This window comes from Aspergillus luchuensis, chromosome 3, assembly GCF_016861625.1.
Source record: "Aspergillus luchuensis IFO 4308 DNA, chromosome 3, nearly complete sequence".
Classification (NCBI taxonomy): Eukaryota; Fungi; Ascomycota; class Eurotiomycetes; order Eurotiales; family Aspergillaceae; genus Aspergillus; species Aspergillus luchuensis.
The window spans coordinates 1,223,345-1,238,506 of record NC_054851.1 but is presented as its reverse complement, the minus strand read 5'-3'; the positions used below and the strand labels follow the sequence as shown (position 1 = coordinate 1,238,506).

The 15,162-nt window shown below is 50.9% G+C and overlaps 5 protein-coding genes across 5 annotated transcripts; 2 read left to right on the top strand and 3 right to left on the bottom strand.

Annotated features, from left to right (window-relative positions):
* Nucleotides 1–466: 466 nt before the first annotated feature.
* tktA (transketolase tktA) lies at nt 467–3,053 on the bottom strand (the record flags this gene model as incomplete). Its single annotated transcript, XM_041686938.1, has 6 exons — nt 467–580; nt 643–2,006; nt 2,075–2,369; nt 2,440–2,524; nt 2,584–2,726; nt 3,000–3,053. 6 exons carry the CDS (start codon nt 3,051–3,053, stop codon nt 467–469), a joined length of 2,055 nt encoding a protein of 684 aa, XP_041540872.1.
* Nucleotides 3,054–5,642: 2,589 nt separating this feature from the next.
* On the bottom strand, nt 5,643–8,510 carry facB (C6 transcription factor FacB/Cat8; the record flags this gene model as incomplete). The annotated part of the gene is made up of 5 exons (XM_041686937.1): nt 5,643–6,800; nt 6,857–7,214; nt 7,271–7,551; nt 7,609–7,919; nt 8,027–8,510. The coding sequence occupies 5 exons, from the start codon at nt 8,508–8,510 to the stop codon at nt 5,643–5,645; spliced, it is 2,592 nt and encodes an 863-aa protein (XP_041540871.1).
* A 1,483-nt stretch (nt 8,511–9,993) lies between these two features.
* AKAW2_30423A (uncharacterized protein) lies at nt 9,994–10,485 on the top strand (the record flags this gene model as incomplete). Its single annotated transcript, XM_041686936.1, has 1 exon — nt 9,994–10,485. The coding sequence occupies one exon, from the start codon at nt 9,994–9,996 to the stop codon at nt 10,483–10,485; it is 492 nt and encodes a 163-aa protein (XP_041540870.1).
* A 1,930-nt stretch (nt 10,486–12,415) lies between these two features.
* Nucleotides 12,416–14,192, bottom strand: AKAW2_30422S (SET domain-containing protein; the record flags this gene model as incomplete). Its single annotated transcript, XM_041686934.1, has 4 exons — nt 12,416–12,496; nt 12,610–13,198; nt 13,259–13,785; nt 13,896–14,192. The coding sequence occupies 4 exons, from the start codon at nt 14,190–14,192 to the stop codon at nt 12,416–12,418; spliced, it is 1,494 nt and encodes a 497-aa protein (XP_041540869.1).
* Nucleotides 14,193–14,598: 406 nt separating this feature from the next.
* Nucleotides 14,599–15,107, top strand: AKAW2_30421A (uncharacterized protein; the record flags this gene model as incomplete). Its single annotated transcript, XM_041686933.1, has 2 exons — nt 14,599–15,003; nt 15,096–15,107. 2 exons carry the CDS (start codon nt 14,599–14,601, stop codon nt 15,105–15,107), a joined length of 417 nt encoding a protein of 138 aa, XP_041540868.1.
* Between the last annotated feature and the right edge of the window lie 55 nt (nt 15,108–15,162).

Genomic DNA, 15,162 nt, shown 5'->3' with positions numbered 1-15,162 from the left:
TAACAAAAGATTTCTGCTGCTTCCTCAATAATATTCCCCCGATGCTTCACCTGGATTGACACGTGAGATGCAAGTCGAAAGGATCTTCTAAGAAATAATACTAGCCAATATCCGCTTTGGGAAAAGTGGACATTATATGACTACGTCGTAATCCAACCGTATGTGTACGCGCTTAGTTCGGTGTTGCTGCCGGTGCAGCTTGTCCAAGTCCACTTGAAAGCCAAAACTGGTGCTAGTATACTCCCATCATAGACCAATTCCCCTCTAAATCTACCAAGGAAAAATAAAACTATCATCAAACCATGAAATGGAATAAGAAAGATTGCATATATTTTTATCTTCAAAGAAAAAGTCGTTAAAAATTAGGACTTCTCCCAGGGGTATCATCGCCCACAGGGATCAACATCGTCCCGGATACTCATAAACATGATTCAGTACAAACCATCACGATGCCACCGCAAGACATTTACAGAATCTGCTGGAAAGCACGGTTGATGGGAGAGCGCACGGTGTGGCCCTTGTAGAAGTCAATGGTGGCGACAGCGCGCTTGCTGATGCCCTCAGGAGTGAACTCGAATTTCTGTGGTAAAGTGAATCAGCATATGCCGTTATCAAGGGGGGGGTATGTATTTGGTAGCTTACCTTGTAGACATCCTTGTAGGGGCCAGAGGCACCGAAGCGGTTGAGACCGAACTGCTCGTGAGCGTAGCGCTCCCAGCCCATGGTGGTGAGAGCCTCGACGGAGAGGACGGGGATGTTGTCGGGGAGGACCTGGAGCTTGTAGGCCTTGTCCTGGGCATCGAAGACCTCGAAGCAAGGAACGGAGACGACGCGGGCAGCAATGCCGTGCTTCTCCTTGAGGTAGGTGGCAGCCTCGATACAGATGCTGACCTCGGAACCGGTGGAGATGAGGGTGACGGCAGCGTCGGGGGCCTCGAGAGCGACGTAGGCACCCTTGAGGGCCTTCTCGATGGTGGAAGCCTCGAGCTGGGGCAGGTTCTGACGGGTGAGGGCCAGAATGCTGGGGGTGTGCTTGGAGGTCAGAGCAGAGTAGTAGGCAGCGCTGGTCTCGTTGCCGTCAGCAGGGCGCCAGACCATGCAGTTGGGGAGAGCACGGAAGTGAGCCAGAGTCTCAATAGGCTGGTGGGTAGGACCGTCCTCACCCAGACCGATGGAGTCGTGGGTGGCAACGTAGATGGTGCGGACACGGGAGAGGGCCGACAGACGGACAGCACCGGCGGCGTAGGAGACGAAGTTCAGGAAGGTACCACCAGCGGGGATGACGGTACCGTAGGCGGCGAGACCGTTCATGACGGCGGCCATGGCGTGCTCACGGACACCGTAGCGGAGGTAGCGACCGGACCAGTCACCGATGTTGTACTCGGGGGGCTGGAAGTCGACGGCGTTCTTCCAGCGGGTGTTGTTGGAGCCAGTCAAGTCGGCAGAGCCGGACAGAAGCTCGGGAACGACATCGTGGATCTTCTCGAGGACAGCCTCGGAGAGCTTACGGGTAGCAACGGCAGCGTCGGTGGGCTTGTAGACGGGCAGGCTCTTCTCCCAGCCCTCGGCAAGCTTGCCGGAGAGACGGCGGGTGAGCTCGGCGTGCTCCTTGGGGTACTCAGAAGCGTACTTCTGGAGGAGCTGGTTCCACTCCTGCTCCTTAGCAGCACCCTCAGCGGCGTGCTTGTGGTAGAGGTCGTAGACCTGCTGGGGAACGACAAAGGTCTGCTTGGGGTCGAAGCCGAAGAGCTGCTTGACACCCTCGCAGTCGTCAGCCTTCAGGGGGTTACCGTGGACACCGCCAGTACCCTGGAGCTTGGAACCGAAACCGATGGTAGTAGTCAGACGGATGACGGAGGGCTTGTCAGTGACAGCCTGGCACTTCTTGATGGCGGCCTCAATGCCCTCAAGGTCGTTGTCACCGTCCTTGACGTACTCGGTGTGCCAGCCGTAGGCCTCGAAACGCTTCATAACATCCTCAGTGAAGGCGCACTTGGTGTCACCGTCTGCAAAACAAAACCGAATTAGTCTGATTGTAATCCCGAGGGGATCAGGGTGATGAATTAAAGCTTACCGATGGAGATTCCGTTGTCGTCGTAGATAGCAATGAGGTTACCGAGCTTCAGGTGACCAGCCATGGAGGCGGCCTCGCTGGCAATACCCTCCATGGCGCAGCCATCACCGAAGAAGCAGTATGTGTAGTTGTTGAAGAGAGTGTAGCCGGGCTTGTTGAAGACGGCAGCGGAGTGACGCTCAGCAATGGCAAGACCAACGGCGTTGGCGAAACCCTGACCCAGAGGACCAGTGGTGACCTCGACACCGGGGGTGTCGTGAGCCTCGGGGTGACCGGGGGTGATGCTGTCGAGTTGCTACACGAGCAGAATGGTTAGGACATGACTACAATGGGCTCCCCAGAAAGAAGTCTCGGCGGATACATACTCTGAAGGACTTCAGGTCATCCATGGAGACCTGGTAGCCGAAGAGGTGAAGGAGAGCATATTGGAGCATGCAGCCGTGGCCGTTGCTGTGAAGGGAATTAGTAAACCGATTACTTGGACAGTACTGGTGCAGGTCGAAACTTACGAGAGGACGAAGCGGTCACGGTTAGCCCAGTCGGGATTTTGGGGGTTGAAGTTCATGAACTTGTTGAAGAGGACGTGGGACACGGGGGCCATGCCCATAGGGGCACCGGGGTGACCGGAGTTGGCCTTGAAGGTGGCATCCACCTAGGGGACGATTAGTTTCAAATTTGATTATCATCAAATAATTCCTTTTGAAGGAATGACCACTCCGCAACCCACGGCTAGTAAAACAAGGAGCTCCGAGGAGATAGCAGCTACACATAGCTAATCATCCACGCGGGAGGCTGTGCTCCGCGGAGTCCCTGTGATACCAAGAATGGGCTTCCGGTGCCGGAGCTCTGGAGAAGCTCTCCGTCACACCGGAACCGGATGGGAGTGGGATAAGGAAGCAAGAGAATGGAAGCAGGAGATGCATACCGCGAGAGTGCGGATGGTGTTGATGGCCAATTGGTCAACGTCGTTGTAACCCATGATTGCTGTGTCTAGAAGAGAAGGAGGGAAGGTTAGAGAGGGAGGTTGAACGGGGGAAAGTGTTGAAAGTTGTTGGGGAAGAAATGAGGGGAGGGGCCATACTATTTAAATCCAACCAAGTTCTTGTTTTTTTATTTAGCGGGATGATCCAACAAAACAATCAACACAAATGGGAAGACCACCACGAGATGAAGAATAGGGAGAAAGATGACTGAGAGAGGAGAAGAAGAAGAGAAAGAAGGAAGAAGAGAGAAGGAGAAATGATGACAGGGAAGGAGGGAGGGGGGAAAAGCGAGCCAGACGAGCGGAGTGGGATGGAGGGCAACCGCGACCAAGAGCAGAGAGAGGGTGAGAAAGGGAAGGTGGGGGGGCAATGATGTCTGTGGTGGGGCACCTCTCTTTCACCGGCTGCTCGGAGGGGGTTACAAACTCGCTGTTGTCCACGGCTATTCTTTTCTACTCTGTCGGACTCGGGATCGGCTATTGCCAGGCAATTGATTGATCTTGGGCCGTAGATAATTTGGATCTTAAGCTGGAGGGTGTGACGGAGATGATGGTGGTACGGGGGGGGGGGTTTGGGTTGAAGCTCTCGAGGTCCTCAAGTGAAGGTGGTATACTTGATTATTGATGATGATGTTATGCACAATCTGCCCCTCCCCCGCTGCCTCAGGCAATGGGCGGTCCCTCCGGAATTCAATGCTACCTTTTTCTTTTTTCAGCTCTCAACAGAAGTACTGTAGAGCTACAGAGAACATTTTTGATGTGATCATTTCATCTATACTAGACTAGTAAAATTGATGAAGAATAGCAAGAGCTCGCTTCTGTTCCCCATCATCTTACTTGCCGTCAGCTAGCTATACGAGAGAAGTCTGGAAGTATCCCTCCGAAACGCCACCAGGAAAGCTCCCCCCTCCAACATTACATACTTGCTCGATAATTGCAGGGACAAGAGTTGCATTCTACCCATTAAGCCCTGTAACCTGTCATATCGAAACACGCAGATCTCTGAGTTGGCCCTACAAACTCTCAGATAACATAACTACTCAACCTACTCAACCTCTTACAAAATGCTCTTCACCCCGCCGGCCATTGACACTTTAACTAGTTTCTATAGCAATAATCGCCCACCCACCCACCACCATATTATTTCCAGGGCTAGAAATCAAATACCTACCTATAGGCGGATTCCCTCCCCAACATAGCAATTCTCCGGACGCATTATTCATTCAGACGAGCCCCATTAGTCCACCCCGTGTGTTTCTGTCCGCTGGGTCCCGGAGGACGCTGCTCCGCCAACGGGGTACCTTAGCAAGTCACTAATCTCTCCGCTTTTTCCTTTCCCATGCTTTTTACGGAGTCCGGATTCCAGCCCAGTCTCCATCAATAATCATAACCACAAACAACAACAACCACAACCACATTGTAGACTACCATCTAGTCTAGCTTTCGGAGCACATATCTCCTAAAATAAATATTTAGCAGGTCAAGTGATTTTGATTATGAAGCAGGAACACGCGGCATTCATCAGTCACGCATCGCAGAGAATTTTTCTCCCCTCTCATTGCTTTGCTTCCGGAAGGTTTGCATTTCCGATGCTTTCCATCCCGGGCAAGACAGGTCAGTACTCGGGTGTGTACCGTAAAGGAAGACATAGCGATGGCTGGCCAGTCTATTGTACCAAGTAGGTAGCTAGGAGTAGTAGTAGGCCCATGCCAGTCCTTGTCGCAACTAGAAAATCGTCTCATGCAGCTAGAGTTGTGCAGTCGCCGACTGAAACGTTGTTATTTCCGGGTTACCAACTATCGAAGTAGCTACTAGCTAGCTTGCAAGGTTCAGTCAGGGCCGCTCAGATCGAACGGCTTCCCCGATTAGTCCAATCCGTGTGCCGTTCGGGGGGCATGCGCTCGGGACGGTCTGCCTCTGATTGATGCTCGGACCCGGGGATGGGGGGATGGCCTGTGAGACGCATGTGTAAATACTTAGTAGTGGTAGGCTCGCTCTGCTCAAGTCGTTTGCAGTCAGATGCGTCTGGTTTGAAGTATGCAAGAGTACGTTACTGGGAGTATGCGCTGCCCTACCATCATCATGTGAGGGATGGCCATACTATCTCTTGGCAGGTGCATGTGATTTATTTCATGTGAGTCTGGAAATTTTCTGGTAATAGGGAGCAAGCAATGGCTACCGTCGCTACATCCTGGACCCAGAGGGTTTGAAGCAGGCAACATTTGTTGAATTGAATTGCAAGACGCGGCAATCATCCGATTCACAAGGATATGATTACTAACAACAGACATACTTGAAAGATCCATCATTCAAGATACTATATACTCAAACATTATAGGGACAAAGGGTCGGAGATATGACCCCCGACAGACACTCTGTGTAGAGTGCCTAATGGAAACCGAGACTCCCTGCACCGACCAGGTATCACGAACGAAACAGATGGGGAGAGAAAACAACATAGGGGAAAAAAAGAACACAGACATCCTCTCGCTTCACCCTGACAATCCCAAAATACAAAAGAAACTCCATTTACAATCCAAAGGTCATTGCGTTCATGAAAAATGCTGGTCTTCTGAGCACGATGGCTCAGACAGCCAGTCGCCGATCCCAGCCATTAATCAGCCCAAACTCATCCACCTCATCTTCCACCGCCGGAATCATAACATTCCGGAACGAGCCCAGAAAATTGGCCTGCTCTTCCGGTGACAGCCGCAGATCGTTGTATGGCACACCCTCTTCGGCACTGCCTTCGTCGGAGTAACTGAGGACACTCTGTGCCGGTAGATCCTGGTTGGCTGGCACGTCGCTATTGCTACTGGCTGACCATGCCTCGGGAGACAACCCTTGCAGCTCTGCGTGTGGTGCTGACAACGGTGCCACCATGGGATCCCCCTTGTGAGCGAACTCAGCCGTGAGGGAAGCGAAGGGACCACTGTCTTCACCACACTCCCTTCCCCCATAGATCCCGGTAAAGATGTTCGAATAGCCGCGGTCCATGTCACTCAGAACAACTTCCCAGTCGGATACCGTGATGGGTCCGCTCGGGTGATCCGAGGGTGCGGAGCTCGAAAGCACATGACTGCTATCATACGGGCCGGAAGACGAAGGATAGACTGTCTTGTTCGTAGATACATCTAGCGCGTGGAAGTTGTCCGGTGGCAAGCTAGCCCAGCTGGAGGACCTGATGTGGCGTTGGGCGGCATTGGGACTCGCTCCGCAGATAGTGGCCCTGCGGGAGGGCGAATCCGGCGTTTCGTGGTGGTTTGAACCGGTCATTTCACTCAGACGCGACTTCCACGACTGAAGGTGCTTCTTCGGGGACTTCAAAGGTCTCTGCAAGGGCGGCGACATGTCCTGCGGCTTGCCAGTCGACACATGCCTGCTATTGTTCAAAGAAACGAAAACACTGGCCAAAGCGCTGAACTCCGCGGCAGAGGACGACGAATCAGATTCCAATTGATCAATGACTGCGGTAAGCAACTTTTGGCTCTCCTTGACGAGCTTGCTGTCACGCTTCAGCCCGATGCTTTGCCAAAGGAGGCCTAGTCCTGTAGCGAAAACCAGTTCCTTCCGATTGATACTCACAGAGAGACAGAGACGTCTCTCATCGAGCAATTGAAGGATCTGGATAATGTGCTTGGCTGAGTCGGAAACTGTAAGGATAGAAGGGGACCGGACGTGCTCCTCGCCGAAGCAGACCGCGGGACGGTGGATCAAAGAACGAATGAAGTAGTAGACGAGGGACTAAAAACAAGTCAGTAAACGCATGTGATGGTAGGAGGAGGGCTTTCGGTAGTTACCAGAAGGGGCGATCGGCTACTAGTAACATTGGTGCTAGGCTTGTCCTGAGAAAACTCAAGGCGGAGGTGAGCAGGTAAGCCCTTCACCCAATCATCCAATTGCTCTGCAACTGAGCGTAGCTTCGACAGAGAGATATCATACCCTCCCTCAGAGGGATAGATATCCTCCAAAACCTTGTTCAACACGCGCGAACCGGCGAATAGCGCGATCGCACTCGAGATACGGGTAGACTCTCCAGGAAGAGTGGGCAAGAAGCCCGATTCCGTGACGTTTTCATCATCAATATCTTCGGGGTACTCGGTCTTGATGTCCTCTTCACGTAGTAGAACAGGCAATCCTGTCAAAGCAGCGGTGAATCTGGATATGGGTTAGGAAAGAAATACGTTATGACGGCTTTGAGAGGGCCTACTCACCGATCGAGAGTATATTGACACCAGAACACCTTCTTTCGGGTTTCTGCCATGAGAGCATTCGACGAGAAGCGTTTCTGGCTTTGATGCAGTCTAAGCTGTTGACTAAGACTGACGGCAAGACCCCGATAGCGTAGGAGGCTCGTGTAGTCGCCCTTCGTCATGCAGTACATTTGAGCGAGCACGTAGCATTGCATTGTTGCAATAGATATATCACTGGCAATGGATTCAAGGATCGAGGACCAATTGTCTTCGAAAAAGGTGGGGTCCTGGTTGGTTCTCGACTGCAAAAGCCCAATGAGTTTCCGGTATGGTCTGGCTAGATTAGGGTTAAAGCTTACCATTGAAGCAAGGGCGGCAATGCCGAAGATCAAATTCAGTTGTGCCAAGTCGTGTTTGCTGCCCTGCATAGACTCGGTGCCTGAAAGGTACTGTTCATAAGCTTTCAGAATAGTGGGTCGGTGAACAACCGGATAAAGAGGAGCCCATTCTTGGAAGAAGATGTTGATGAGCTGATCGGATACGAGCCGGGGCGCAGTGCGAATGGCCTGGTCGACGCGGGAATGGGAAATGGCCGGGGGAGCGGCCAAAGACTTGATCGCAACATTTGACGGCAATCGGTTTTGATCTATGAGTTTATTTGTGAAGACATCTGGCGGGGTTAGCCATGAATTTTTTCTCAGAAACCGCTTCAACTCGCTTTGGGGTTTGTGAGGGATGGGTGCCAGGAAGTGAACAAGGAGGGGCGGTTGAACATACCAACAAAACCGCGAGTACTGGAGATTCCTGCAATATCAGCCGAGGTCGACTCGGTAGGCGGCAAGGATTGTGGAATCTGGATTACACCCTCGTCTGCATCGGGGGCGTTGGACCTTGCAGGCGCAGATGGCGACGGCGCTGCAACACTAGGTCTCTGACGCGAGGAAGGAGAGAAAGAGTGTATACGAGAGAGCACATCGATCTTTTCATCCTTTTCATCTAACAGGTTCTTGAGATCCCTAACTTCGGACTCCAGGGCGCGCACTCTTTCCTCCAGCGACTCGGTATATCCACGAGGGAAAGCACGGCGACTGAGCTTGTCACTAGTCTTGCATTCGAAGCCGACATTGGCGCATTGTGTACAACAGGGACGGACGCCGTCGCAACGGATTTTCTTGCTTCTGCAACGATCACAGGCCTGGGCGATACGACTCTGAGAGCCGTTCCCGACCTTGATCACTTTCATCGGGAGAATTCCAGGCATGTTGGCTGGATGCTGCGGCGCATCTGCCTTGAGAGAATGGATCGGATTGGCGCCGGACTTGGAGAGTAAGATTCGACGGTACACTCGAGGGGGGGTTCAGTAGTAAGTAGTTGATGCGAACGCCTTGGGATCACCAGTGAGACGGGTCTGGAGAACCTAGGTGTAACTCTCTGTGTGAGAGGAGAAGTGGAGATGCGGAAGTAGTGTCGAGATTAAGGTAAGCGGATGATAGCAGCGGGGTTGAAGGACTTTTGAAAGACAGAGAAGGTGGGAAGAGCCAAAGAGAGAGAGTGTGTGGTGGCGGTAAGATGGGTTTGTAAGGCGTGAGGATGAAGGAGAGGACCGACGGGGCAGAAGAAGAGCGACCAGAAGCAAGCAACTTTTCGATGTAAGTACGTACGGCGAAGGTATCAGGCCTGGTAACAAACGTTCCGCGGTGCGGCCTGAGGATTGAACCGACTCAAAAGGGGGGCTGGTGGGGCTGTCTATAGTGGGTCATGCGCTGGGATGCCGGCCAATCCCCATTGTGGACTCAGCTCATTCGCTCAGCCGACAGTCGGCGGGCTTCCAAAAGTTGACTTGGAATCTTTGGAAGGGTTTGTGGGTTGGAGTAATACCGGTATGGTAAGTCTGGAGCCGCTGAGGTTATTCGAATTGAGTGACTCTCTTCCCCGGTCCTCGGCACTTGTCGGTTGACAGCAGCTGATTTGTAACTGGAAGAACATCACCTACTATCAAGACACACAGCACTGGTTTCGTCTCTGGCTTACATTGATTGATTCGCCATTCATGTACTAGTGGTCTAAGTAGTATTACTAGTAGTTAGTATCTATCTACCTATCTAGATACGCGGGTAAATACTAGAAATGACTAGCTGAGCCGAGGCGGAGTATTGCATCGGAGAACGAGGGATACTTATGTGTTTTGTCGAGGCTACGTAGTATCCAATAGGTAACAGCATTAAATTGCTTATAAGCTAGTACTAGTAGATAGCAGTAAGACGCCGCCCCTTCGTCTCATCAGCATCAATCATCTCGCTGTCACCTTATCAGAAAAGAGAAAAAAAAGTTGGCACTGACAGGCCCCCTGGCACAACCCGCGTCGACGCCTCGGCACTGGCGGCGGCAGGAACAACTTCCACCAAGGGCAAGTCCACAGCAGACCTACTCCGACCAGCGCGGCCACTAATGTATGATTAATGGCACCGGCGCAATAAGGCCTCTTTCCACCGGAGATTCCTACATTAATTCTCCTTACAGGGGTGTTCAGAAGGGCAAGTGATTGGCGAGCCATAAGACACACAACCAGTCAGATAGGATCCACGATGGGGTTCTCGTATCATCAAGGTTGAGTGTCCCGTGTATTGCCATATCTAATCATATCGTTACGGATGGCTGCCAAGGCCCATGGTTGCAATCTATTCCCCCTCCCAAGCACGGATTATCGGGGTGATTATGGAGAATGCACGAGGACTAGTATGTAGATGAACCAGACAAAACCGACACTAGCAGAACGCAAGTGCGGTCCGGCTCTTGAAGATCACAGCATTCCGAGCCAGCAAAGCTTTGCCGGTTTCCACCGGGCTCGCGGTCCGACAAATGTAGTAGAGTGGATGGGGACCCGATGGAGATCACTTTCAAGTCTTTGCCAACTGTCCAGACCATCAGACTCTGATATTACCACTTCTCTCTACCGTGGTTGGCCAACAACCAACCACCTCCTCCCCGCGATTCGGAACCCAACTGGCACCCGGACGCTTGATTTACCAAATGACATTGAATGGTGGCTATTCAGACAGGTTACGTATTCATCTACAAGCGATCTGCAGCTTTCTTTGAGTTACTATCTTCTGAGAGAAAAGAGAAAAAAAGTTGACTATAATATTGTCGATGATGAAAATTTTTCTCATGCAACTGCAAGGCAGATCTGTTGCTCTCACCATTTATTATTGACTCTCGAATTCCAGCCCAACTAGGGTGGGGAATCCGAGCGTTTGCCGAACCATTCCCGTTTGAGTCAGGGCCACGTCCCCTGGGTCACTGGATATGAACTGCCTCATGCGGTGTCGCCACTGATTTCCCCCCCGGCGTTCGCGGCTGGAAGATCGCGGAGAGTAAGCGCTCCTGATCTTGGATTCTGGATTATTATCCTCGTATTCCCATTGATCGAATGGCACGAGGCCTGAACAAGATCGAGTCTGCTTATTTCCTCAGTGGGGAAACACCAAGAGGATTCAATATCACTCATATAAAAGCTCCTCAGCTGCAATCTTTTTTGCTTCTTACTATTTACTTTTTTTTTCTTTTCCCTCGCCCTGCCCGACGGGGATATCCGACAGACTTATCAGCGACTAGTGGTTATCACATTCATTAATATAACATGTCCTGGGTACTCCGAGCGCTTTTTTTTCATTTATGTTGACCGTGGCTCGGTGAAAGTTGGTCGTGCGCCGAGCGTTTGCCGAGAAAACGCAGAGGTGGAGGCGGATATCCATGGACCATTCAATGACTGCAGTCTGGAAGGGGGTTGTGATTCGCCCACTGCTATTGTTCCAGTTTTTAACATCAGCGCATGAACACCTGAGGCAAGACCTTTTTGGTCATTGTCAGTGGTGGGTTTGACTATTACGGAGTAGTCAGCACTGCTTGGGGGCCAGTTGACCTGCCGGTGTGATTCACACATTGGTTGATAGTTCGGCGCTCTGCAACTGCTGTGCATATCTCACTCGATAAATCCTCCCAGGCCCAGAAGGCTGGCTGGCTGGACCACCTTCTCGTTAGCCAGGGTCTCCTGGGCCTCTAGCAGTCGATCATGGCGGACCGTAGCTGTAGCGTGCATGAATCTGGCCCCACGAGCTGAGATCCTGATATGTATCTAGCATCTTCACATCCCCCCTCGATGTAACTAGGATGTACCTAGTACGTACCTGATGACCTCTTACGTGAGTACTTGCACGGTCAGACCCAAAGCACGCGAAAATTATCCGATCGATGCCTGGTAAGATACCCCCACCACAGGGACAGGGCTGCAGTAACGAATCCCTCAGGCGAACTTTAGTGTAATAATATCTTACCAACACACCAATTCAATCTCAGCCAGTACTAGAAGTAAGTAGTCGTAGACAAACCACCTCAGCGACATCGGAACCCTCAAACCTAACGCACCAAGTTACTTACAAATAATCAACCAATCACCAACCCTTGGCAACTTCAACTTATGAATCATCGCAAACGTCATCACTACATAGTTAGTCCCTTAAATGATAAAAACCAATTTGAATAATAATTAGAATAAATAGTTCTCGTGCCAATCCTTCCCAGGCAAACTAGTTACAAAATGGGATTTGCCCAGAAATGGTACTTTAAAGTTTCACCAAACCCCAGGACCAATTAATTCCTCTTTTCTTTTCTTCGCGTCACTTCTTTCAACCAATCCAATGCTCTCGTTTTTTGGGAAGGATCGCTTTACCCCGCGGTGGGTAGGGTAAAATAACTTACTTACTCAGACTAGCTCAAACTCAGATCTTCCGGGGGTGGTGGTGGCTTAGTAGCTAGGTGGAAATCTGGTACCTCCACGTTTTTGTGGCCATGGTTTAAAATTTACGGTGCTGTTACGGGTTGGGTATTATTGTGTGGGTTTGATACGAGATGAGTTAATTTATGACTAGTTGCTGCTGCGCAGGAAGTAGTAGGACTTGATGAAGGATCGGCATGCATGATGGGGGTCTGTGTTGGTTGATCTGGTGGTTGCAGATAGATAGGTTGGCAACTGTGCTACTCGTTAACTAGTTATTGACTAATTAGGGTTGCTTGGCTAGATTGTTTCATTGCTATAGTGGGTTTGAGATGGATAACTAGCTAGACTAGATGTGCGCAAGTGGGTGTTTTAAAGATCGTAGTTCACTTTCAAGAGAAATCCTCCTCGATGTCCCCTGATTGTTGGGCAAGGTAGGCGTTGACTGCGGGGCTTGACATGAGTTTTTCCCGCTGTTGTTTGAAGGATCGACAATTAGTATCTTTTTGGTTATGTTTGATTTACTGTGTGGGGTTTACAATATGGGGTAAGGGGTAGCGAACGGGAATAATATCACACAACGTACCTGGTTAACGAGGTCCTCAATTGCCCGTTCCATAAGCTTGGACTCCAGCTCTCGTAACCTCAAGATTGTCTGAAACACAAATGGTTCGAAAATAGCACGCATGTCTTCGTTCTCGCGGATCTCGCTAATCATCATGTCGGTTTGGCGGAGAACGAAGAATTGGGTCTCCAGTCGCTCAAGGATGAGCACCACCGCACGGAGCTGGTAGATGTCCCATTGGGGATCTGCAGCTAGCAGGTCCCTGAGACAGCTTGCGTCCCTCACTTCTTGCCCGTTCCAGGTAGATTTAAGTTCCCTGCCGCCGTCGGTGGTTTGGAGGACGTTGAAGTCCAGCCCGTCCTCCTCGTTTACGCATGCCCACCAGATGATGGGGCTGTCCCAGGTTGTTGTTGCGGCTGTTTCTGAGCCGCTAGAGGAAGTAGATATCTTGACCCCGGGCGTATCTTTGCAGAATGCTTTCTTTGCTATCTTCAACGGATCGTCATCAGGTATATCCAAGTCAAGGAAGATTTGCCTCGCGTCCGTGGTATGCTCGTCGAGGAATCCATATGAGAAAATCATTTCTGAGGCGGACTTCTCATCACCATACCTTGATATCGTCAGCTTCAGCAAGCTCGAAACACGTAGTCAATATAAAGACAGTACTTACGAGATTGTAACCTCCTCATCAGCCCGCAAGCTCCGTCCATCCCGCAGCTGCAACACAGCATTCCCATCGGCATCCTCGTCATACAACGCCTTGACCGTCCCCTCAGGAGCATGGTTTGCCATATCAATACATGGAACCATGGCATGTCCATGCTGAGGCAGATCTACCATGCGTGACCGGTACAGCGCATCGACATATTTCCAATCGTTGAACGTCAGTTTCCCCGTATCGTCATCCCACCAATACCTTTTACACCAGTCCAAGCCCTCTGTGCTCTGACGCAGGTGTTCAAATTCTTTCTCCAGCGAGGCAATCTTCGCATGCACAGCTAACCTCAACGAGGAGCCGCGCAAGAGCTCTAACTCCTCTTCACTGTAGAATGTAGGCAAAGGTATAGAGGACGGCAAATACTTCATATATTCGCTCCAAGGGCTCGATAGTCCGATCTGGTGCCGCTCATGCGCATAGTCCGGGCTAGAGTGGGTAAGTTGCACGAGAAGGAAGATTAATATGGCGCCTCTGGCTGTCTGTACAGATCAGCATAGAATTAACACGAGCTCATCCGTCTCTCCGAAGAGGCCATAAACACGGTATTTGTTCGGCGGAAATCGGAATACAATGAGGAAGTAGAACCTACTCTTCCAAAGTTCCCGACAGCTTCTAATACCTCACGGAGCTGTCTATCCGATTTGGAATATTCTTCAACAAAATCGAATGACAGGACCAAGTCAGACGGTACTCGTAGAATCACCTCCGACTCTACCGCGTTGCTCGCTGCATTTCCACTGGTTTTTACCTCGGTTGCAACAATTGCAGACCCCTTGTCGGTGCCATCATCTGCTTGCAATTTGCGGAAAGCGATACCATTGACGGAGACCCCGTTGAGCTTTATCCACGACGGAAGCGACTCAATCGGATAGTAATCGTGCTTCATTTTGTAAAGTTTCAGTTACGGGGCGTTACTTTTGCAGTAGCAAATGCCTTCGAACACTATAAAGCGAGCATGGTGCAGTCCTGCGACGTACAGGTCAGGTGTTTGTTTGTCCTTATCGATAAGAGGGCGGGGAGCTATCTCCATGCCCTAAGCCCTATCCATGACCGTTGATCGCAACTGGGGTACATTGCGGCATGTAGACGTCATACAAAAGCTGTCGAGCCGGATTCTCCAGGCGAACTCGATCGGACCTTAGCTAGTATTAATTGAAACTGCGGGGATGTTCTGACTTAACCCGGACAGATAAGTTATTATTCTTGCTATACGTGAAAGACATAGTGCTGCGTCAATAAGAACTACTTTTACCCCAAGGTCTACTAGCTGCTTCAGTACTACAACCACCAATATGCCCGCCAACACCCGCATTCAGTCTTCAGCTTCAAAGCTCCACAATCTGCTTGTACCGCGGCCTCCAACACCATGTCTGCTTCCACTGCGCTCTATATGGCAGCCGGCTGCGATTCATACCCCGAGAAGCGTGCAAGCACGCCTAAACAGCGGCCTGGGCAAAGACTGGAAGGGTACTGGGGCGGAGGATAATGCAGTTAACCGAGCAGAAAAAAATGATACTACAGACCCAACAACAGATGCATCAGCTTCTGTTATGCAGGACAGGAAGGAGGGCGGGGGTAACGACGCAAAGCCTCAGGGAGCAACAGAAAAGGGAGGTAGTCAGCATGGAAAGAAGGCGAAGCAGGAACATCCGAAGGCACCAGAGCCGATTATTGGAATGAATGATGAGAGAGGCCATGTAAGTGCCAATGTAAAATCCATGCAAGCCTATACATGCATTATAAACCTCACGGAGTTCAGTTGAATGGCTAACTGATTTTGCTCTGATAGAAGGGTCATTAAGACCAGGGTCATATATTGGTAATGGGAAAAGCTCAGGAGCGGTTCAAATCGGACT